Below are 23,159 nucleotides of genomic sequence, written 5' to 3' on the forward strand. Positions count from 1 at the left end.
CTTCCCTTCAAGCCGTAAAACCTCCGTTACTCGAAATTTTTACCCTATATAAGTCGAAATAGTTAGTGAGTCCCTGCAAGCAATTTCTGTACATTTTTACCCTCCTTAACTCGAATACATACACTTGGACCTCTTTATCTCGAATTTAAAATTATTACCGTATGTAAGTATCTTATTAGGATTACCAGTTCTACGAAATGGTAATAGAATTTATAGTTGACGTCAGGTTTTCTGTTGGCGATTGTAAAATACTTTTACTCAATTAACAATTTCTTGATTCAAGAGATTCGATGACGACCAAATATTCTATTATTATTAATTATTAATTTCTGAAGAAAAGAGTCTCAATATTGATCTTTGAATAATATATAAACAAGAGAATAGCTTTATTGAAATTAATTTAAAATTATTTCTATCAATTTAACAAATTTACATTAATTCTTGTATCAAGAAAATTTTCTTAATAAAAATACTGAACAGTAAAGCAGTGAACCAGTGAAGATTAGTAAAAAAAAACAAGGATGTTGCGGAACAGTTTGATGAAACCAGTTACTGCCTAACTCGAAACCCTCTATAACTCGAAAACTCTATAACTCGAATTTTTTCGCCTCTCCCTTGGAGTTCGAGTTATAGAGGTTCAACTGTATAAATAATAATTACTGCTGAAAATTGGTATAATTTTGTATCTTTATAAATGATATATAACTTTTTTATCATATACGACGTATGAAATTTATATATATATATATATATATATATATATATATATATATATATATATATATATATATATATTTGAGTTGCACTGTGTATAGTATACTTTCGATCAATAATTTGTGAAACTCGTAAATCTTTGGGCTGACAGTTCATATTTAGATTGTGAATAAAACGATATGGGTTGTTTATTAAAAGCTATTTTTTAACATAAATTATTGATCATCTAACTTCGTGAACCGTTTTTTGTCAACCTTAATGTAAGTAATGTAATAAATATTTCGAGAGGTCAATTAAATAGCTACTAACTATAAAAGACTCAACATTTTTCTTTTATTCAATTAATTATAAATTAATATCTAATATAATTAATTAAATTTGAATCAGACTGAAAATGAGTTTATTGGAAGATTGTTGGAAAGAAGCAACTGAAGGTTTTAATGCAGCTGTATGCGATACCTGGTTAGCTCGCTTACAAGAAGCATATTCTGATGAAAAAAGAACCTACCACAATTTGGATTCCTTACTGCAGAAGTTGGGTCATTTTTTGGAAGTGAAAGATCATTTGAAAAATCCTAAAGCTATACTTTTGGCTGTGTTTTTCCAAAAGTAAGTCAAAAATAGTTTTATTTTTTATTAATAATGATTCAAAATTGAAATTTATCTTAATGATTTTTTTAAATAGTTTTGAATATGATCCAAAAGCTCTTGATGAAGAAAATCGCAACACTGAACACTTTATTGAATTTGCAGATGAAGCTGAAATACCTCAAGTAAGTTTATAGATATATTAGAGACTTTTCATTATAAATTATACTTCCATTGTTATTCTTATTTTTATTTTAATATTTTAGGATGACGAAATCCGAAATGAAACGTGTGCATTTCTTAAAGCAATTGCAATTCACAGTACTGAAGAACATAAAATAGGAGGTGCCTTCGGTAGCGATGATGCTCATTATTTATTAGATTTAGATATGGCGATTTTAGGCTCAAGTCCTGGAGTTTATTTGGAATATAGAGAAAAAATACGTGGAGAATATTCTTTTCTCAGCGAGCCAATGTATACAGCATTGAGATTAAAGGTAAATTAATCGACGAATTAGTGTATATCACAAGTAGATAAATAATCATACCTAATTATTTTTATATGATTTTTCATTAATTTAGGTACTACAAAATTTTTTACAAATACCAAATATTTTTGCCACAAAGGAATTCCGCTTGAAGTTCGAAGAGCAAGCAAGACAAAATATTCAAACTGAAGTGGAACTTTTATCTTGAAGTTAATAATATAGTACACATATACTGCTTTTATATAAGTAATTGCGCAGGATTTGTGAATTCTATTTATTTTATGAAATATTTACTTTTATTTTAAAATGTCTTTTACATATTTTACAAGTGTCTAAGAACTATCAGTTTTTTTGTCTATTCTTGATCATTCTTTTTAAATGTTTATTTTAAAATTTACAAAATAGTAAGATGAAAAATTTATTGATTAAGAAAGCAACGTTATAGAAAGAAAAAAAAGGCCGGTATATAAATTCAAAGTGTTTAAAACTATTAAAAAATTAAGTTTCTTTTGTTTAAAAGCACCATTTACATATTACTGGGATAATTTGTATTCAAAAGGAATGTATTCAAATGTTCTTAAAAAAAATTTTATCTCTAATTTCTTAGAGTATTAAAAACTATTCTCAAAGATTTGCAGGCAAATTATAGAGAAGTATTATAATTTTGTTTTTATCTATAAAATTATAAGATTATTTGACATCATAAACGTGTATTTAGTAATAATAAATATTAGAGCATAATAAAGTAATGGTTGTGAAGTTATTTCCTTTAAATGCAAAGGATTTTAATATAAAAGTTGTTACAAATAATCCAACAATGAAAAATCTCATTGATTGTATTCTGAGTGAAGTTGATTGTTTGAAAAGAGTAATTGTAAAATAGTAAAGATTGGATTGAAATAAATTATGTATATTAAATGTTAAGTAGATTTTTCTATTCAAATTAATTTTTTTATATTTACTTAATTCTACCGACACAGGAGAAGCGAATAAATTAAAAATGCAGGAGATCTTAGTTCTTCGTTATTCATATTTTCAATATCGAATTAAAACTTTATTGCTGTTTTGCAGCAATGTTTGGATATGTGAAGTGTAAAACATTTGACGCAGAGGTGGAATTCAAAACTGCTTTTCACCGAGGGCGGTTTTCGGATTGTGTTATTGTGTTATAAGTGATATTAATTACAATCCCTCTGTCTTATGAACTTACCGGTTTTTATTACTCTAGATACTTGTGACATGATTATAAATAATATACATTCTTGTGTGAACTAAATCCCCCCCCCCCAAGACACTTTTTAGGTAGATTTCTTTAGAATGCGCCCACAGTTCTCAACCGATCTTTATGAAATTTTGTGGGCTCGTTCTGTGGATCAATACCAAGATTAAGTTCGAAGATGAGCAAAATCCGCCGGTTAGTTTACGAGTTGTGGGTGTTTGAAAATTTTTTTCCTTTTTAAAAAATTTTGAATTTCGTATATTTTGTGAAAATAATTTTCCATATGTAAAAGATAGATAAAATCTATCAAATTTATCTTAAACTTCATTCAATCACCTTCAATTCAAACTATCATTTGGCTAGTTTTGATGATTTTTTCAAATGATTCCGTGATTTTGAAAATTTTATTAAATTTTTCAATAAACGTATTTCGGTCCTTTTTCTTCAAATAATTTAAAGCTGTAAAAGATAGCTTAAATCTATCACATTTAATTTAAAATTCACATAATTATCTTTAATTTGAGCTATTATTCGTCGCCTTTTAATACTTTTTTCAATTTATTTCGTAGTTGGGAAAGTTAAAAAAAAAGTAATTTTTAGCTTTATCGTTAAGTAACTTTCATATATTACAATTCCTATTCTTTAAATAGTGTTTTCGTCAATAATCAAACAAGAAATCTACTTATCCATGTCGGGTGTGGCCGAATGGCACTTTTTTGAAAAGTTTGTACTGTAAAGAAGTATTCGATATGTGGAAACCGTTGAAGAAAAAGAAAAAGGAAGACAAAAAGAATATTTTGTTCATAAAGGCAAGCTAACGACTAAAACGATTGATACATTGATTACTTACTATAGTTTAATTTATAAAAATTCTCAACAACGTCACTCTTGTATTATTTGAGCACAGAATAAAATAAATTATAAAATATTTTCAGATTCTTGTCATTTGCATACATTTACATAAGTAGCTATTAAGAGATTATATTTTGATACATTTATTTCTATTACTGTATTCACTATTATTAATAGCACATCTAAGTGCATTCTGTACAAACTTTGTATAAACCTTATGGTTGTTAGGGGACATATTAGTCCTACAACCAAATATTTTTTATTTTTATTTATTTATTATTATCAGGATACAAAATTAGTATATACATACAAAATATGCACCTATGGAGGTGTTATAAAAAATACCTGTACATAGACCTGGAGAAACAAAAACTTATCAATAAAAAGACTTAATATTAATATATAAAGTATCATTTTAAAATGAAAAAAGAAAAACAAGAGAGCATATTATGATAACAAAGATGTAAATCATGAAATTAGATATCAATTGATGCTATCCACTGAAATACTTTTTTTTTATTAAGCTTATTTTTTATATTTAACGACTTTAAAGTCTGAGGTAGTTTATTAAAATACTTAATTGCTATATATTTAGAATTTTTGCGCGAAATATTTTTATTAATCTTTGGTAATTGTAAGGATTTAGCTCTAGTTTTACCCTTATAATCATTATATTTTTCTTTACAGTAAGAATAATGATAACATAGAGACTCTGCAATAAACTTATTATTATTGTTTAAAATATTATTTTTCGCTATATAATTTTTTTCATGTGTATAAGAAGAGTTTTAGTAGATATGTCAATTGATAGTTCCATTGATTTTTTAATCAATTGATAAATAATCTGTTACATGCATTAACTGAAAATTTTTGTTTTTCGATTTTAGATGATTCGAACAGAAAATATCTTATTCACTGCAAGAGATCGTTTCTATATAACTTATCGAAAATCATTTACAGAAGCTGTCAAAATAATTATAATTTTATCAACAAAAAATTTCTTAATAACATTCAAAGTTACGGCTATACTTATTTTTATATTAATCAGATGAAAAGCTTTTCCAGAGAAAATTTTGAAAAATTGTTTTTTTTTTAGCTTCCTAAGTGCGTATAACTTCTTGATCAATATGTTATTTATGATATCTATATCACCATAAATGACATATTGATCAGGAAGTTGAATTTTAATAAAACGAAGATTATGGATAGAAATTTCAAGCTTTCAGTTATCGCTTCCTGGCGTGACAGCTATGTAACATGCGAATAAAACGATTTCAAAATGTGTTAGAAAATAGATTACATGTATGCTTCCTTACTTATTGTAGAAAGACTATATAGAAGTAATCGATTTTTACTGCATGAATATGTTAAAATAAAATTCTCATCTTTACCCTCGCCTTCCTTTAGAAAAAATTTACACTAGTTTCACTATTTTTATATCGCTCATAAAATATTGATTAATATTTCTTAGTTGTTCAAAATAGCATAATTCACTTCTAATACTAACAAGAAGATTTGTGCCGATGGACGGCAGTAACACGTAATACTACGATATAAAATTTTGACGCGTGTCAGTTGATTTTGTTAAACATATTACATGCAAGTTATTTAGGTAAACGAGGGTGAATAATTTTCTGGCGTCTTCTCCTCTTTCTGACTCTCCAATAGTTTAAATCTAGAACCCAGAAGGCTCGTGACTCACGAAGGTGCTGGTAGCTCCGATTAAATCGCACTTATCATGGCTATCAGTTTTTGGAAATGCGTAAGTCCTTTTGTTTTTACTTCTAATATTAAATTAATTATTATAATTATACTAATGTATATACTTAGGCTTTTGTTCTAAGTCTCATAGTTAGTCAAAAATTATTTATCGTTTTTATTCAAGTTGAAAAAATTAAAAAATTTTACTATTTTTTCAAATTAATTACAAATTATCATAATGAATTTATTGTAGTTGGAAAAAAAAGAAAGTAGAGCTAAACTTCGACAACGTTCTTCAAATGTGCAGAAAAAATTAGCTGTTGAGGTAAGAAAGACATTGTAATTTTAAATTTGTTACTAATTAAAATAAATAATTTATGATGGTTATTATTGAATTAAAAATTTATGTTCGCAAATTGAAAATTAAATGAATCGCGCGCTTTCGAAAATAAACAACAACTATGTAATCGGTGTCACAGTAGTACAAATCGATCGACCTAACCACAGTTTGGTCTCCAGGTTTATAAATTAATAAAATTAAACGAATTTCCAATATTATTTTCGATTATTTTATTAACAACGTACATCTGTGATGCCGACAACTTTTGAATCATCTGGACGAAATAGCGTTGATTATGATCAGGTTTGCTTTGCTAATTATAATTTGATATTAATTTAAGTTTTGAATTTTTTATTTTTTAATATAAACATTCAAATTAAGTTATTATTGTCTATTGACAGAGTCCAAAGTATCAAAACTCATTCCGTCTCGATGCTCATCAGCCATTCAGAATTGATCCAGTGGATCTGATAGTTAGAACAGTCATGGAATATCGTTTTGAAGATATAACTTATGATATGAACACAACACCGCCTTTATGCAGTCAAGTAGCTGCGGAAATTAGAAAAAAAATTATGAATTTACATTTTGATAGGTATGTATTTAATATTATTTATTTATATTTATCAAATGCAAAAATCATTATTTCTTCAGGTATAAAATTGTCGTATTTGTGACAATAGTAGAAAAAACAAGTCAATCGATAGACTCTGTCTGTGGCTTTTTATGGGATGTTAAGAAAGATAATTATTCTACTTATACTTTTGAAAATCAATCTTTTTTCGCTTACTGTTTTGTTGGTGGTATTTATCACGAATGAATGTGTATGTATCATTGTTTTGAGAATGAGCGAAATTTAATAGGAAGTCACTTTTAAAAAATAGATTAAATTGTTAATTTATAGATTTATCAAATTGTTAATTATTTAATAATTACGGTTGTTCACAACCTGTTTAAATGTTGTAATTATAATCGTAATAGGTTTCATATAATACATTTTTTATGATTTGATGGTTTTTTCGTTTTTATCGAATATTTTATATCAAAACTAGCATAGAAGGTATACATTTAAAGTAAACTTTTTTTCATTAAAAATAAATATCAACACTATTAATATCACTCTAATATCGCATTTTTTAAGTATTCGTTATTAACAATGAAAGATACATCATTTACATTTTTCATAACAAATCATGTTTTGATTTTAAGTTTCTTATTTTATATTACGTGTTTGTTACTTTCGTTAATTTTCGACATAAATTTAGACTTTTTGCAGAAATCGAAATTACAATACAAAAAGATTACAGCTTATATAATTAAAAATTTTAGATTATGTTAATATTTAAAAGATTTATGTACAATAATAGTTTCTTTATATCAATCAATGTTAAATTTGATGTTTAAATAATTAAATTTTAATGTTATTGAAATCTTTAATAAAAATACAAATTTTTAGAAAAATCAATCGTTAGTGTATTTATTTATACATATTTTTAGACCGAATAGTCATAGTAACTCACAGTCGTAAGGAGAATTAATCATATTTCTATCGAAGACGCCCTAGTTATATTATATTGTTTTTACAAAGTTGTAATTCGCCTTTTTTTTTTTTTTTAATAGATTATATCTTAACGATAAACTATTAAATTTGAAAATAAAAATTTTGAAGATCTGAAGTAAAATTACAGTACTCATAAGTTCTTTTAATCACTGACCAGTCATCAGTCATCATCACTATATTTATCTAGTGAATGCAGTTGACCATCAATCTAATAGGAGCAATGGTGGAAAAAGAAAGAAATATTTTTTTAATGAGCAGACAAAGGACAAATGAACTTATGCAATACTCGGTACATTATGTGTATTAAGTAAACACACATGCTTAAACACCAAGTAAATGAATACATGTATTTGCTGAAGCGTTAAGAACGAATAGAAGTAACATGTAATGAAAGAACACGGTCAGTTTCTTCGGTACCGGTGATATGATCGGCTCAGTATCTTCTTAAGTTAATTCATTTTATAAAATCAGAATAAAGTACTTGTGGAACAAACGATCGCGATGATGTCATAGTTATTGTGTCTCATATTTTTTACTGTTCCTCATAACGGTACTGTGTATAATATAAATATATTTTAAATTACAATGATTTTATGAGAGTAAGCAGAAAAATACATAAAAATAAAGGTGTGACCAGCAGGTATACTGGTTACATAGATGTTATTGACGCTGACAGTGAAAGGTTCTGTTTATTACTGTAAAAAACATTTAATAGCTAATGTAGACTAATTTTTGTTTTTTGTAATACGTGTTTTTGTTCTTCATTTAATTTCATCAAATTTCAAAGAATAATATTAAAATTTGAATTACTTATCCTTATCAAATATGCCACGTCTAATTAAATTCGTACTGTGAACAATTTTCATAAAAAAATAAATTCAATTCTATTGATAGCTATTCAATATAAGTTCTTTAATAAGTTCGTGCGCGGAAAATAATTAAACATTATTTCCAACTATAACAAAGCCAATTTAGCTTCTCATGACCTCTAATTTCGACAACCCTTCGATCAACCGAAGAATACGTGCACAAGTATTGTAAATAATTCACTCATAAATCGATTCAGTTGCATGAGTTTGTTTTGTATTGTAGAATCTTTTCAATTTTACAAAGATATATTATACATCTATTTACTACTAGGTTTATACATAAATATACTGTACTGAGTAATAAATATCTACTAAATAGTTTATGCAAGACTGTATTGTCGCTAAAAGAGAAATTTGAAATTTCAAGACAGTGTTTTTACACAACAGTTTCATCACCATGTATTTATCATTGACATCAGTCCTACTTTTCATTGCACTTTTGATTAGTGATTCTTTATCTCGCGAAGTTGACTTATGCTACGTAAATGACGATGATCCATATCTGTATTTCGGCACTAAATCTGCCTATACTTTCGTCGGTGGTAGGTCACGACTTGAAACGATACCCAGTAAGTGTATTATTGAAAATTTATTAATTATTAGGTAATTATTCAGAATTTTGGTTCCATCTAATTTTAGCCACAGGAAATTAAAAAATTAACGTGATTGATTTTTTTTTTCAACAATCATGTACTTTTTTACTGTGATTCTACTTAATTACAAATATTTATTTTACTATTTTAATTTACATTAATTTTTTTTAATAGATTGTCAACCATTACAAATCTGGACGATGATTCGGCATGGCTCTCATTATCCTGGAACCGAAAAAATATCAAAATTGCGATCACTTGTCAAATTTCGTGATCAAATAATAGATAATCACCAACAAAAGAAAAGTAATCTTAAATTTTTTACACAAATACTAATTATATAATAAAGAAAAATATATTTAAAGTTATTTTCAGCTGGACACATGTGCAATGAAGATTTAGATAACTTAAGAAATTGGTCACCGGATCCAAATATGAAAGAAGAAAATGCTAAAAAATTATCTTCTCAAGGGACAGAAGATGTGAAGCTTTTTGCACGTCGTCTACGGTCAGATTTTCCTGAGCTTCTTCAAGCTACTTATGCTGATATCACATCACAAAATTATTTGGTATTATATATATTTATTTTTATTTTATTTTCTTCTTATATGTTTTCTTAATTTAATTTAATTTGATAATATTATTAATTGAAGTTTAGTAACTCGGGAAATCATCGTACTCAATCTAGTCTCGACGCTTTTACAGAAGAGTTTTTTGACAGAACTAGTGCTAGTGCCTCATTAGCAACTCAAAATAATGACGAGTGGTTAAAGGTTCATAACAAAATTTACTTGAATAATAAATAAACAAAAGACAAAAAACTAGTATTTAATAACCGAATTTCATAATTTTTATTATTGTAGACGTACAAAAATTGTTCTCGCTGGAAAGATGGCGATGAATTAGATCCTAATATGTTAGAAGAACGATCTAAATTTTCGATGAGAGTCGAATTTATAAACACTATTCAAAACATTAGTGACAGACTCGGTTTCAAGTACCTTTTATCAGAAGGTATGTCACGCATTCTGTAAATTAAAAAAATTAATAAGAATAATATAAATTTAAATATTATTAAAATTTAGAGGCAATTTTTTTGATGTACGATATGTGTCGTTATGATAAATCGTGGGCTGTCAATCGAATATCTCCATGGTGTGCAATATTTAGCGGAGATGAATTGAAAATTTTGGAATACTCAGAAGATATCAATTATTACTATGGAGCTGGTTATGGGCGTGAAGTCAATGCTCAACTTGGATGTATTCCTCTACAAGATATGTTTAAGCATTTTCGGTTCGTTTCCTTGTTTTAATTGAAAAATGTAAAATGTTTATATTATTGAGTTAAAGTTTATTATAAGTAGTAATAAAAAATAATTTATTTCAGAGAAATTGAGCATGGTGACGTTACTGGAAAACCTAAAGGAATTTTTCACTTTACTCATACAATGTCAATGCTTAGTTTTTTGAGTACAATGGGTATAGGAAAAGATGAACAATCAATTTCGTCAGCTAATTATAAAGAGATGACAAAACGACATTGGAGAACGTCATTTTTGGGACCTTTTAATTCTAATCTTATAGCTGTATTTTACCGGTAATTTACAATTTATTTTTGATTTTATTTAGTTGTAACTTTGTATAAGTATGGTATGTTGTTAGCTAAGACCTTAAATTTTTATATAGTATCAAAATTGTGAAAAAAACGTTCATAAATTGATCTATTTCCAAGATTTGAGCTCTTCGAGCTTATAAATGCAAGTTTTATTTATTTTCGAGCTCTTTTAACTCAAAAATTTAGTAATTTTACAAGTATAAAATGTATTTTTTTTTTCTATAATTTTGAATTACGATTTCTCCCAAACAAATCAACCGATTTTGATCCAATTTGAAGAATTCAACGCAGTTTTTTATATACTAAATATGACTTGCTACCTACAAGAAGATTCGATTATAAATTTAAAAATTATGTAAAAAAAACACTTCTTTAAAAATATTTAAATCGATGATGCTTTTGAAGGTAAGGAGTCGATAATATTTTGGAAGTGATCGGTACAGCATTTCAAAAGTTATTCCAAAAAAACTTGTTTTTTTTTAATTGTAAATAATGAGATTCGTTGAATATCAAAATAGTTTAAAGAAAAATCTAAATTTTTATTAGTGTATATTTTATATACAGTCGTATATGAACATGAATGTAAATTTTTTTTATCGTCGTAAAATCGCATTTATGGTCATCGTATAAAAACACATAAAGAAGAAATAACTTTTTTTTATGGAAAGTTTCATTCAAGATCATACATCTTCATGGTTTTTGACACCTAAATTTGCTTTTTGTACGGTTTTTAAGTTCTTAGAATTAAAAACTAAACAGAAAATCATACTTTTGAATTCAATAATTTCGGATATATATTTTTGAGCGCTTCTAACAGCTATCGGTTCTTGAAGTTTTCAAGAATGGTCTTTAATATTAACTGTTTTCTGTTTTGTTTCATTGGATGTATTAAATATCTGATGACACTTAATAATAATAACTTCCTACGTAAACAAAGGATATATTATTCGTTTTATATTCAGACCTAATCTTATATCATCAAACAAATAAATTATATCTATACACACTAAGTTGTTATTTTTTCCTGTTTATTCATTAGTGACTTCTTGTGAAGTGCAAAAGAAACCCATTATCGTAATTAAATATCAAAATTTCAAAAAAAATATGAAAACATGATGAGTCGGATTGCATTATAGTGATGTAATAATAATAATAATTTATCTTTCAATCATAGATATGAAATGTGGATCAGTTTGATCATATCGCGTCGTAAAACACTTCTGTTGAATAACCGTAACTTTCTTGTAAATATACATTTTACTCTTGACATAAGCTTATCGACCAACAAAACATAATCTACGTTCAAGATCGATGTTCTGCGACATATTAATTTCCAGAAATAACAAAAAAAAATCAATTTCACCAAGTGATATAAATAATTCTTCTGACAAACTTTGTATTTGCAAGTCGTAACTCAACATTTATGGAAGTTTAATATAATTTTGTTAATCACTTTATATTAATTTCCATGATGACCAAAATTTCATTTATCACCGGTATCTTGTATATAAACATTTTTTTTGGTTGTCTAAAAGGTTTCAATTTAGAAAAACTTGAATGGCTGTCCAGCTTATGTGATTATATAAAAACCAGTACCGATGAATATCAAGTAATGATAATTAAATCCGCGAATCAATCCAAAACCGTAAGCAATCCATGGATATATGAATTATTAGCCAAAACAATTGAAAATCGTCCTACTTTGCGACTCGATCTTAATCTATCATCAGCAGTGAGTGATGATTCAATATACAATGGAATACGTGACACTGCAGGAACCTTTTTCATACTCATACGAGATTCTGAATTCACTGACATCAAATCTTTAATGGATATGATCGACTTACTGAAAGAACTCTCTACGTTGAAAAGAATAACAAAATTTTTGATAATTTTTATATCCGTAGAAACGAAAGAAAATTTAGAGATGATTTTTCAGTATACTTGGAAGAAACAAATAATTGATATTACAATATTAGAGATACCAAAGTGTGATGTCAGAAAATACAAAATATTAAACGATTGTTCGGCTAAAACGCCTATGATTCATCAGTTCAATCCCTTTTTAAATTCATTTACACATGAATATTATTCATCGCAAACTCAGTGGTTTCCGTCTGTTATGAAAAATTTATACGGTTATCCAATTAAAGTTGGACTTGTTCACGACCCGCCCTTTTCATTTATAAGTTACAATAAAAATTTAGAAGCTGTGAATATTTCTGGACCGGATATCTTGGTGATGAAAACTTTGGCGTCAAAAATGAACTTTACTGTGAAACTTTTGCATCGTTTGGTTGCCTATGAACACATTCGAAATAATTCAGTGGATGAGCTTTTCAAATTATTAGAGTCAGATATAATAGATGTGTTAGCTCACGGCAACCCTCATTACACAGAAACTATAACCGAAAACGCATATCGCTCGGGAGAATTTTTTTTTAATCAATTATGTGCTCTGGTGCCGATACAAGTAGAAGATAAAATTCCTTTATCATTAAGCGCGATAGAAGCTGTTATTATTTCTACTATCATAGTGATTGCATTTTGGATACCGGCTTTTATCTTGAAATTCGACAGAAACTATTGGAGTATTTTTGATATTTTTCGCGTATTATTTGGAATTTCTGTAGATAAACAACCTTCAATAGTTTCTCAACGGCTTCTTTACACATTTCTTTTGCTTATTTCATTTTCATATTCTTCAAACATTTATGCTTCCTTAACCAGTGTTTCGGTTGATTCAGAATATCAAAAAGAGTACCGAAATTTAGACGATTTAGCCAAATCATCTTTAACACCAATGATATCAAAACATCTTTATGGAAAAACATTTAGTACGAGTGAAGGATCTATATTGGAATTGAAGAAAAAAGTTGTAAATACAACAGATATATGGATGTGTCCTTTTATAGCAGAAAAATTTAAAAACATAACTTGTTTAATGGGTAAACTTGAGAGCGAAATATTTTTTGCATCAAAAAAGTCAAGGAGACAAAATTTAAAACTTACTAAAGTATGTTTTTGGTCAGACAGTTATACTTTTTTGGTGAAGAAAGGTTCAGTACTTCGAAGGGCTTTTAGAAAAATTTTTTTGATATTTTCTGCAGTTGGATTAGATTCAAAATGGTATAAAAATGATGGTACAGAGGTGGATGAGTCTGATGAAACAGAGAAAAATTCTGTAAAAGAATTGTTTATTCCTTCGAATACTTTAATTTATAAACTAACCGCTATTTTATTATTTGGTTACATTGCATCAGGCATAGCTTTTACTGGAGAAATAATATACAATAAAATAATAATGCATTGGGGAATTACGAACAACAAATTTTTTACTCGTAAAATATTTCGAAGTTAGCTGAAAATTGATTACTTAATTTTTCAAACGTTTAATAATTGATTAATTCTTGATCTAATAATTTCATTGAATTTAATTTATAAAATATTATTTAATTATAATATTTATTGCTTTTATTACATAAAATGTGTCTTGTAATGTTTGAACATATTAAGAAAGGTTAAAAGTTGATAAAAAAGTTATAATAATATTCAACCAATGAGAAGTTCAAGATTTGATACAATAAATCTTTAATACGTTTAGATTAAGTCCTTATAATCTTTTTCATTTAATAAATAATTTAAAATTATACATATAATTACATGAAATTATTCATTTCAGATGCAACGATAAAGCTTCACCGAACCAAGTAATGTTTTATTTACAAGAAAAACCTTTGCAATATGAAGGTTGCAAAGTGGGCCTTTGTGATTGGGAGTATCTTAAAAATAAACTTGGTAGCATTGCTGATCAATGCAGCTTAGATTTTTGTGGATCTGGATATGCACCTATATTTCATCGATTAATTACTTATTTTTTAGTCCTAACTGTACTAATATTTAACTGGTTGATGTAAATTATTTAACAAGTAACCGATAGTAAACATAATTAATAGATTAAACATTATCTAATTATGTTTAATCAACAAATTAAAATACAATAAATTAAATACGAGTTTAGTAGTATGATGTTTATTTTATCAAAAAAGATGTGTGCATCGTAATTATTATTCAATGCTTTTTGAAATATCGGCAGTCTTTCAAAATATAGTATAAAAGACATTTATTCTATTCTTATTATTGTTATTTCATATGTTAAATAAATTATAAAGTAATAAGCATTTATTCTATATTCCATCTCATTATTAACTTAATGTGTGTTACCATATCAGTATTGATTTATTGTTTTATGATGATGAATGGCAGTGGAATATTACACGGATCAATATCTCTGTACAACTTATCTATACAATATGAATTACTTTATTTAATCAGGCCTATTAAATTAATTGTTTTGAATTTTTGGTCATGTTGTTTCCGATACTTTTCGAGATTTTACATTTTTTTTAGTTTTAACAAGCTCTGCAGCACCGTCATCAGATATTGAGGAATCTCTTACGGTTTTTTTTCCACGTCCAACATTTCTTTCTTCATTTTCTGAACCTATAGATTCACGAGTTGATCTTTGTCTCTGACGTTGAGGTGGATGATTTGATGCCCCCAGCGCTTCTTTCAATTGTTTACGCTTTGTTTCCCAATACGAAGCTTGCCGATGTGCAATATCCGAATGTTTACTTGTAAATTCAGTGTTTGGCGGTATTAATAATTTCCATCCCTTTTCTGGTACAGCGGTTCCTAAATTCGTCAATATTTCCTCAATTTCTTCAGCAGGTAACTTGATCACCTTGGATATTGCTTCTCTTGTGACAAATTCATTTTCAGTAAAAGTTAACAGCTGTAAAAATTCATGGCAATTAATAAATTGATATTAAAAAATAACAACACTAATCGTGGTTAATTAAAATTTTTGAGCAACATACAATGTAATCTCTTGCTCGACACATCAGATCAGCATTGATTCCATTTTGAGATGATGTTTTATCTTTCGGAAAAACCAGATCACTTTGAACAACCCAGTTACCTTGTACAAGAACTGCTACTTGTTGTAAATATTTTAAAACATCCGTATTTTCGTGTTTTGAATCTATCATTGATCTTAATTGTTTGAACGAAATTACCTTTGCTATAAAGTAATTAATTTTAATTGTTTATTTTTTGTTATCGTAGTTAAAAACATCCTTTATTAGTAAACTTACCATCTTTGAGAATTTTACGAATTTGATCTAAAAGTGATCGGCTGGACATATAATGAGAAGATCTTTCATTGGCGGACCCATTAATATTCAAATGTTCATCAGAATTTGTAGATTGAGCCAACATATGAAGGTAATCTTTACAAGAAAGTCCTAAGCTATTTTTGGATATTTCATTAATTGAACAAAACATTTCCAATCGGGTCAGCTAAAAATATGAGTAAAATCAAAATTATTACGTATTAATTATAATGGATGTTCTGACGGTGAAACTTCAAAAATTTATGCTCTCGATGATATCACAAAACTTTACAAAATATATGGGTGATTCTCTGTAAGGACGTCTTAAATCTGTACAAAATTGTCCGACTAAACTATTTTTGATTTTATTAGAAAAAAAATTAATAAAGGCTACAAAACTATCAGCTTAATGATAATAAATAAACAGCCAAATTAATTTTTGTTTTTTCGATATTTGTGTGTCTTTTGTCATATAACATGACAGGGGACTGTTTTTTTTTTATCAAATTGAGAAAAATCAATCAAATTATTTCAATGCATTCAACTTTTCAAGTTCTGAATGAATGTTTACATTAATTAGAATAATATTAAGACTTATGGATCCAATTTTATAAATAAATTATAAATAAAAATATTTACCAGGGGACTGAGTTTTGAAGTGGTCCAGACACATATTTCCAGCACAAACGGTGCTTTGACACCAAATAAAATAGCGATAAAGCGCTAACAGCCCTATGGTTATTAACTTAAAGCTAGTTAGATCCTTATAAACCTTACAAAAGGTAAAATAACACGCTGGATTTTTTTTTTTGGCTTTGAACTTCTGGCAGGGGACTGTTCTTAAATGCCTGGGACAAACTTTGGTTTAATGAATTTAATGAAACAAATTAATTTTCAGTACTTTTCATTGGAGAAAATTGTTAGTTAACTAATTAAGTTTATAAACATTATGGACCAAATTATATATTATGGACGAATAACTTGAAATTTAATCTTAAGGTAGTTTGGGCTCCAAATGACTTCAACTTGACCCCATATTTTTTTATATTCATTCGAAAGATTATGATTTAATACATCTATAGAAAAAAAATCAGATTTTTTTACCACACCGTTTAAGAGGTATAATTAATTAAAGTTTTGCAAAAATACACGGTTTCTTATGAGTGTCCTTGTTCAATAACTCCAGAAATGGAGGATTTACAAAAAATCGGCCAACTTGACCCAATAAAAAAAACTTTCCAATAGATAAAATAATGTTTCATACATATTCTATCAAAATGTGATAACGATTTACCACATAGTTTTAATTTAATAAATTTTTTAATATCAAAAATTGGTTTCTATCTTTGTTATTTATCGGAGACATTACTCCCCCATCTTTATTAGAGAAAAAATGGCGACTTCTCGGTGCGCGGCAAATTTGAAATTGAAATATAATCATAAAGTTTTTTTGCATTAAAATAAATTGTTATTAAACATACATTATGAGTTCACGTAAATTATAGCAGATTTAATATATTCAAGTGATATTTGCAAATTTAAACAATAAATGAACACCGTGAGCAACTGTTTTAAGTATCGACCTTACATAACCTATAACAGTTGTTATTGTTTTGTGACAGCTCAGTACTTTTCAGTTGATATTTTAACAGTTATATTATTATAATTATTTGACCATAATTATGAATTGAATTTAATCAATTCAATTCTGGTTAGAAATAATTTTATATTTTATACTATTTTTCGAGTGATCTCTTGCAAAAAAGAAAAAAAAATATCTATTAATTTGACCTCGGAATGCGACGATCAAACTACCTTAAAGTTTTAATTTTAGGAATGGGACAGCCCAGGGGACTCCCTGTTGAAAATCTCCAATAAAGATCCCATCAAAAAGCGACAAAAGCCACTTAGAAACCAATAAAATTTATGGGTTTCTAAGCTTTTGTCGCTTCTGATGGATCCTATTGGAAATTTTAAACAGGGCTGTTATTTCGGTGGTTTATGAATTTATAGCAAAAAATCCAAAATTTATTTCATTTTAGTTTTCAATGCTCCAAATAGAAATGTTTTTTTACTTTCGTAACAAATTTTTTTTAGTAACAAAATAACAATTTTTCCTTACAGAGAATCACCCATATATTAATAAATAAAAAGTGAAAATATTTAAGTGACAAAAACATTTACTTGTTTTGATAAAAAAATTTTTTCGTCTTCAGTAATATAGAAATTCTATTAAGATTTGTTATTACTGAGGTCATCGACATCATTATCATTATTTAAAATGTAAAATAAAAATTAAAATTTAGTATATTCCTCTTGCAAACACAAAAAAATTTGTTTACAAACCTGGGCTTGAGTAGATTCTGCATTCATGTATTGAGTATCAATCCATAGCTCTTCCAAGCTTTTTTTCGAATGGTTTTCAAATGATTGTTCTTGTAATTTTTTACTTGCGTCAGTTCTATTCCGAGAGAATGTAACACTAATTGCCTTAGTTTCCTCTTCATCAGACTCTAATTATTTTTAGGAGAAATAAAAAGTTAATTAAAATTTTTTTAATTTACAAAAGTAAGAGATCAAATCCGATTTTACTTAATAAAATACTTAATAAAATTCTAAATATTAATTTACCATTTCCGTTCTTCTTTGATTCATCATCTTTATTTTTTTCATTTTGTTCAAGATAATTAAATTGCGGTCTTAATTGGACGATACTCTTTAAAGGTGTAATATGCAATTCGTTTCCTTGAAAAGTACCTACAGCATAATTAGAACAATCTGGAACTGCTCTTGATGATTGTAGTACTGTCTTATCCATAAATTCACTAGAATATGAGAATCATATTAAATATCAAACTTTTTATTTAAAAAATATTCATGACATATTTCAATTGATTCGTCATACCCCTGAAAATATCTGTCTTTATCGTTCTCACATCTATCGAATGGTCCATCAGCATCCATCGCAATTTTTTCACCTTTTCTTTGATCATAATTAGCACTATTACAATCTAGTCCAACTTCAATGCGAAATTCTTGATTTTCTGGTTTTATTGAAGTTTTTAAAAACGTGGTGTTGTCATAACCTTTACTAGCAGGCCGTATGGGGTATTGAAATATGTATAATTTATCGGCCAGCGATGTTGACAATAATACTGGAAACTGAAATGACAATTAATTTATTTACTTACATTATTTTTTAAGTAATTAATCGATATATTGTCAATTATTTTAACATAATAAAAAGCGTGTAAAAAAGCCGAAAGAAATGTAACTGCTAATATAACCTATCATTAAAAAATATCTATACTTATTCAATTATATTAAATAATTACATGACAAAAAATATTATTCTTACTTCAAACTCAACTGGATCATTATCACTTTCTAAGTTATTTGAATCAGTCATTTTAAAAAATTTTTCAATGATGCAATACTCATAAGATCACAAACGTATTTTTGTCATTATATATTGATTGTGACCCAATGTAAAACAGCGGTACGATACTATTGTAAATATCCAAGTGATATATATACTATACACATATCGAGTTGAGCGCGGTTCTAATTTAACCCTTCAGCACTCTCGCTATGAGATTTTCTCTCACGCTCATCAATAACTCAAATTTTCTTTCAAATTTCAATTGGAATGACTATGTGATTTTTTTTCTATCTGTCAAAAAATTAATATTATTTCAGATTGCAATATTATTATTTTAATTGTTCTATACTATAAAAAAATAAAATAAATTTTATTAACTCTGTGAGATATTTTCTCATCGCAAAAGTAAAGTAGGGGGGGGGGGTCAGAATTTAAAAAATCGGGTCTGATCGGTACAGTTCGGAGGTTCCCGTAAGAGTGCATTTGTGTTTGGATGTATTATTATTAAATATTATTTTTAAATAAATCAATTTTTTTTTGTTTTAAGAAATTTATTTTATTTAAGATTTTTTAAATTAAAGGGACTATAAGCATGCGTGCGCTTCCACATAAGGCGTGAGAGTTTTTCTCATCGCGCGAGTAATGATAGTAAATCGTTTTGCGAGAGTGCTGAAGGGTTAAGGTAGTTGTTGCGTGATAGGCATTTCAACAGAAAGTCATGAAATTTTTTTCATCGAAAGATAAATATATTAATAATTCACTACCAAAATTTCAGATCAATTGACTGCACCATTTTTGAGTAATTAATTTTCGAAATTGTGTCTTTTACACGTAGAGGTATAGAGAGATGGTAAAGTTAGTATGAAATCTTTGGCCCACTCGAGTGGTACGCAAGATTTCATACTAACTTTACCATCTCTCTGCTGAAATTTCGCCCTCAAAAATGGTGCGTCAAGGATCTGAAACAGTGATGATTATATATTTATCTTTCAATAAAAAAAATTTCATAATTTTCTGTTGAAATGTCTTTCACGCAACAACTACCTTAAGGAAGTTCGAGCGAATCTAATGTAAAAAATAATTTCCAACTTTGACTTTTGAAATTAAGTATACGTATAGATAAATACGTCATTTATTTAATCCCAAAATTTAAAAAAAATCACCGTTTAGTTACTTAGATATTAAATTTTAAAAATCACATATTTTATCTCCTTATACACGGGCTCTTATGGCGGACAAACTTTTGTCGAGACTTTATTTTTTTTTTTCAATATTAACCACCCTACTTTAACGGATAAAAAACCATACACAAGAAACTTGGATTATTGCAAAATATAAAAACAATTTAATAATAATACATTACCGATATAATTTTTGAAATATTTAAAGTCAAATTTTATGTTTGTAACTCGTTTATCGTCAGTCATTTATTCGAATAAAGATTTGACAACATCGCGTCAACAGCTGAGAAAAAACAAAAGGATAGAAATATAGTTACAGAGAAAGAAACGTTTAACTCACAAATTCATCCACGTCTCTGTATGGGTATAATCAAGCGCGCTATTGCCAAATCTGTTTATTTATTCCGGCAAGTAATAAACACCAAAGTCATTTTATTACTTTACTTTATTAAATAAGTAAAAATCATCAATTATTAAATTGTTTAAATTATTTTAAATTAAAATAAAGAATTTTGACAAATATTGGGAAGACTAAAATTAAAAAAAACATTTTAACATTATTTTGACTCATTAGTTACGCTCGAAATTCCTTAAGATAGTAGAGCGGTTATTGAAGTTTATCTAATCATTAATAATTAATGAATAAATTTATTAAAGTGTATTTAGAAAACCAAGTTATAATAAAAATATTTTCAAAAAGTAACACTCACATTTAAATTATCATTGTTGTCAACAAAAAAATTCCACACAGAAAAAAAAATTTCTTGACTGGAGAATAAAATTCTTGGCTCAAGTAAATTTCCGGGTGCCCGAAGGAAGACCGAAGTTGTCTTGGCCGAAGTAAAAATTTTTCTTGAAATTCTATTCTTGGTGGAAGTAATTTTTCTTAATTCAAATTATCATAAATACTTGATACAATCAATTTTTATATTGGATCAAGATTTTTAGATACTTCAGGGAAGCAGCGCCACCTACTTCAGCTGAAAAAAAAATTTTCTCACCTTGAGAAAATTTTTCTCTTGAATATTTGATACCCATTTTAGATTATTTTAGCACGCAATTATACATATTGAATGAAAGAAAATAGTTCAATATTATTTGATCTTCCCATTTGACATGTTTGTCAATAAAAATATTAATGAAAATTTATTATCGAGATATTTAATTTTTTGGAGCAAGAGAAAAATTTTCTCAAGACAAGAAAATTTACTTCTGTCAAGAACTTAATTTTTTGGAGCAAGAGAAAAATTTTCTTAAAACAAGAAAATGTTCTTGATTCAAATAAATTGTCTTGGATCAAGATACGTATTTCTTGAAGCAAGAGAATTAATTTTGTTGAGATAAGTGAAATTTCTTGTGTCAAAAAAAAATTTTTTTTTCGCCCAAGAAAATAATTAGCAAGAAAAATATTTTCTTGGTTCAAGTGAACCATTCTTTCTGTGCAGATCTAATTCCAGACAATTTAATTTTTTTTATTAATTCATTAATTGTGAATTAATTAATAATTTATTTCTATTAAAAAACTATTGTTTAATTCTCTCTTATTCAATAACTCTGCGATGCAGTTTTCAGTTTTCGGCTATTTTTAGTGCTGCGACAGTCGGTACTCTTTCAAATTTTCTAATCTTTTTCCATACAGTGTAACATACAATATTTTCTGATATTAAGATCTTCCTAAGCTAAAAAAAAAATTTTAAATCACAATATTTTCTTTGGACGTCGACCGATGAAATGAAATAACACCCTGTTTATTAGCGATATTTATATATCAGCTAAATTTCTCACAAACTTATTACAATAAATATTCTGCGTTTTGTTGTCTGAGTATTCACATCAGTGAGTCAGAAATTAGCCGACACCTACCTTTTTTTTTTTTTTTTTTTTTTGTCAAACAAATAAGAATTCCCTGTAATTTTTGAAAAAAACTCAAATTGGCACATTAGCACTTTCTGCCATCAGTGTCTTGTTAAATTGTTGTTATCGGTCATCATGATACTTAAATAATACATACCTGAAAATTTACTCGTTTAAAAAAAAAATGGAAATCGGTATTCAATTACAATTATGTAAAAAATAAAAAATTGTTAAATGCCATTTTCTTTTAGTACTTACAACTGTGTATTACTCTACAATACTTTTAGTTATGTCATAAATTATCAATTTTGGATTAATAAAAAGCCAATTTCAATTTTTATCGAAAGCATTACTTGCACATCAATATGAATATAAAAATAATTTATCATCATGTCCTCCAGTTGGTGTTCAATGAATCAACAGTGGTTCATTCTCTTAAAAATTATGGCAATGTTATGAGTTATATGTTATAATTTATAACATAAAAAGTAATAATAACCTTCTGATTTATCAAAGCTTCATCCAGCAGTTTTTTTTACAGCGATAAGAATTTACCCTTGTAGATCATGTCTAAATAAATTTCCTCTTGCAATATCTTTATTTGGTGATGGAAAAAAATTGACTTGGCAATTTATTATAAGTATGGAAACTAAATATGTTGATTATAAATAAATAATCAATGGAATTTTTTTTTACATAATTTTTTGTGAAAAAATCTATTGTAATACCGAATGTTAAATAAAATCATCAAAACTAAAATCCTTCAGATTTTTATTTAAACAAGGGATTGGATAAACAGGTGATGTAATTTATTGACATACATACATTGACATACATACAATGCATAATTTGAATGAACTTAAATCGTTATTTATTTCAACCATAAAACTACATAATCAAAGTAATTTGCAATTAGTTCGTTGCATAATTATCACAATTTTCTTATTTCTTTTAATTAATTATTTATTTATTTAGTTTATTTATTGACACTAGATGTACAGCTTGTCTAACAAACTCTGATACATG

General features: G+C 27.1%; 4 protein-coding genes across 8 annotated transcripts; 3 read left to right on the forward strand and 1 right to left on the reverse strand.

The window, feature by feature from the left end:
- On the forward strand, positions 1-2,714 carry LOC123259363. 2 transcript variants are annotated; one of them, XM_044719811.1, is made up of 5 exons: positions 1-163; positions 1,102-1,323; positions 1,400-1,487; positions 1,569-1,799; positions 1,885-2,714. In XM_044719811.1, exons 2-5 carry the CDS (start codon positions 1,109-1,111, stop codon positions 1,996-1,998), a joined length of 648 nt encoding a protein of 215 aa, XP_044575746.1. In that variant the 5' UTR covers positions 1-163; positions 1,102-1,108; the 3' UTR covers positions 1,999-2,714. The 2 variants fall into 2 exon arrangements, with proteins under 2 accessions (XP_044575746.1, XP_044575745.1); XM_044719810.1 differs by lacking the exon at positions 1-163 and adding an exon at positions 816-974.
- A 2,294-nt stretch (positions 2,715-5,008) lies between these two features.
- On the forward strand, positions 5,009-6,724 carry LOC123259371 (dynein light chain Tctex-type 5-like). 2 transcript variants are annotated; one of them, XM_044719823.1, is made up of 4 exons: positions 5,009-5,623; positions 5,816-5,887; positions 6,304-6,497; positions 6,557-6,724. In XM_044719823.1, the coding sequence occupies exons 1-4, from the start codon at positions 5,600-5,602 to the stop codon at positions 6,720-6,722; spliced, it is 456 nt and encodes a 151-aa protein (XP_044575758.1). In that variant the 5' UTR covers positions 5,009-5,599; the 3' UTR covers positions 6,723-6,724. The 2 variants fall into 2 exon arrangements, with proteins under 2 accessions (XP_044575758.1, XP_044575759.1); XM_044719824.1 differs by lacking the exons at positions 5,009-5,623; positions 5,816-5,887 and adding an exon at positions 5,969-6,205.
- Positions 6,725-7,838: 1,114 nt separating this feature from the next.
- Positions 7,839-14,725, forward strand: LOC123259347 (multiple inositol polyphosphate phosphatase 1). Of its 3 annotated transcripts, XM_044719779.1 has the most exons (9): positions 7,840-8,901; positions 9,100-9,231; positions 9,301-9,494; positions 9,579-9,698; positions 9,789-9,939; positions 10,011-10,221; positions 10,315-10,524; positions 14,225-14,505; positions 14,542-14,725. In XM_044719779.1, the coding sequence occupies exons 1-8, from the start codon at positions 8,730-8,732 to the stop codon at positions 14,457-14,459; spliced, it is 1,425 nt and encodes a 474-aa protein (XP_044575714.1). In that variant the 5' UTR covers positions 7,840-8,729; the 3' UTR covers positions 14,460-14,505; positions 14,542-14,725. The 3 variants fall into 3 exon arrangements, with proteins under 3 accessions (XP_044575715.1, XP_044575714.1, XP_044575713.1); XM_044719780.1 differs by having other exon boundaries at positions 7,839-8,013; positions 14,225-14,725; XM_044719778.1 differs by having other exon boundaries at positions 14,225-14,725.
- LOC123259346 (DNA-directed RNA polymerase III subunit RPC5) lies at positions 14,559-19,283 on the reverse strand. Its single transcript, XM_044719777.1, has 7 exons — positions 19,075-19,283; positions 18,622-18,878; positions 18,348-18,541; positions 18,063-18,229; positions 15,699-15,903; positions 15,423-15,625; positions 14,559-15,337 (listed from the first exon to the last, which is right to left on the reverse strand). The coding sequence occupies exons 1-7, from the start codon at positions 19,123-19,125 to the stop codon at positions 14,909-14,911; spliced, it is 1,506 nt and encodes a 501-aa protein (XP_044575712.1). The 5' UTR covers positions 19,126-19,283; the 3' UTR covers positions 14,559-14,908.
- Between the last annotated feature and the right edge of the window lie 3,876 nt (positions 19,284-23,159).

The sequence above is a fragment of the Cotesia glomerata genome, linkage group LG2, assembly GCF_020080835.1.
Source record: "Cotesia glomerata isolate CgM1 linkage group LG2, MPM_Cglom_v2.3, whole genome shotgun sequence".
Classification (NCBI taxonomy): Eukaryota; Metazoa; Arthropoda; class Insecta; order Hymenoptera; family Braconidae; genus Cotesia; species Cotesia glomerata.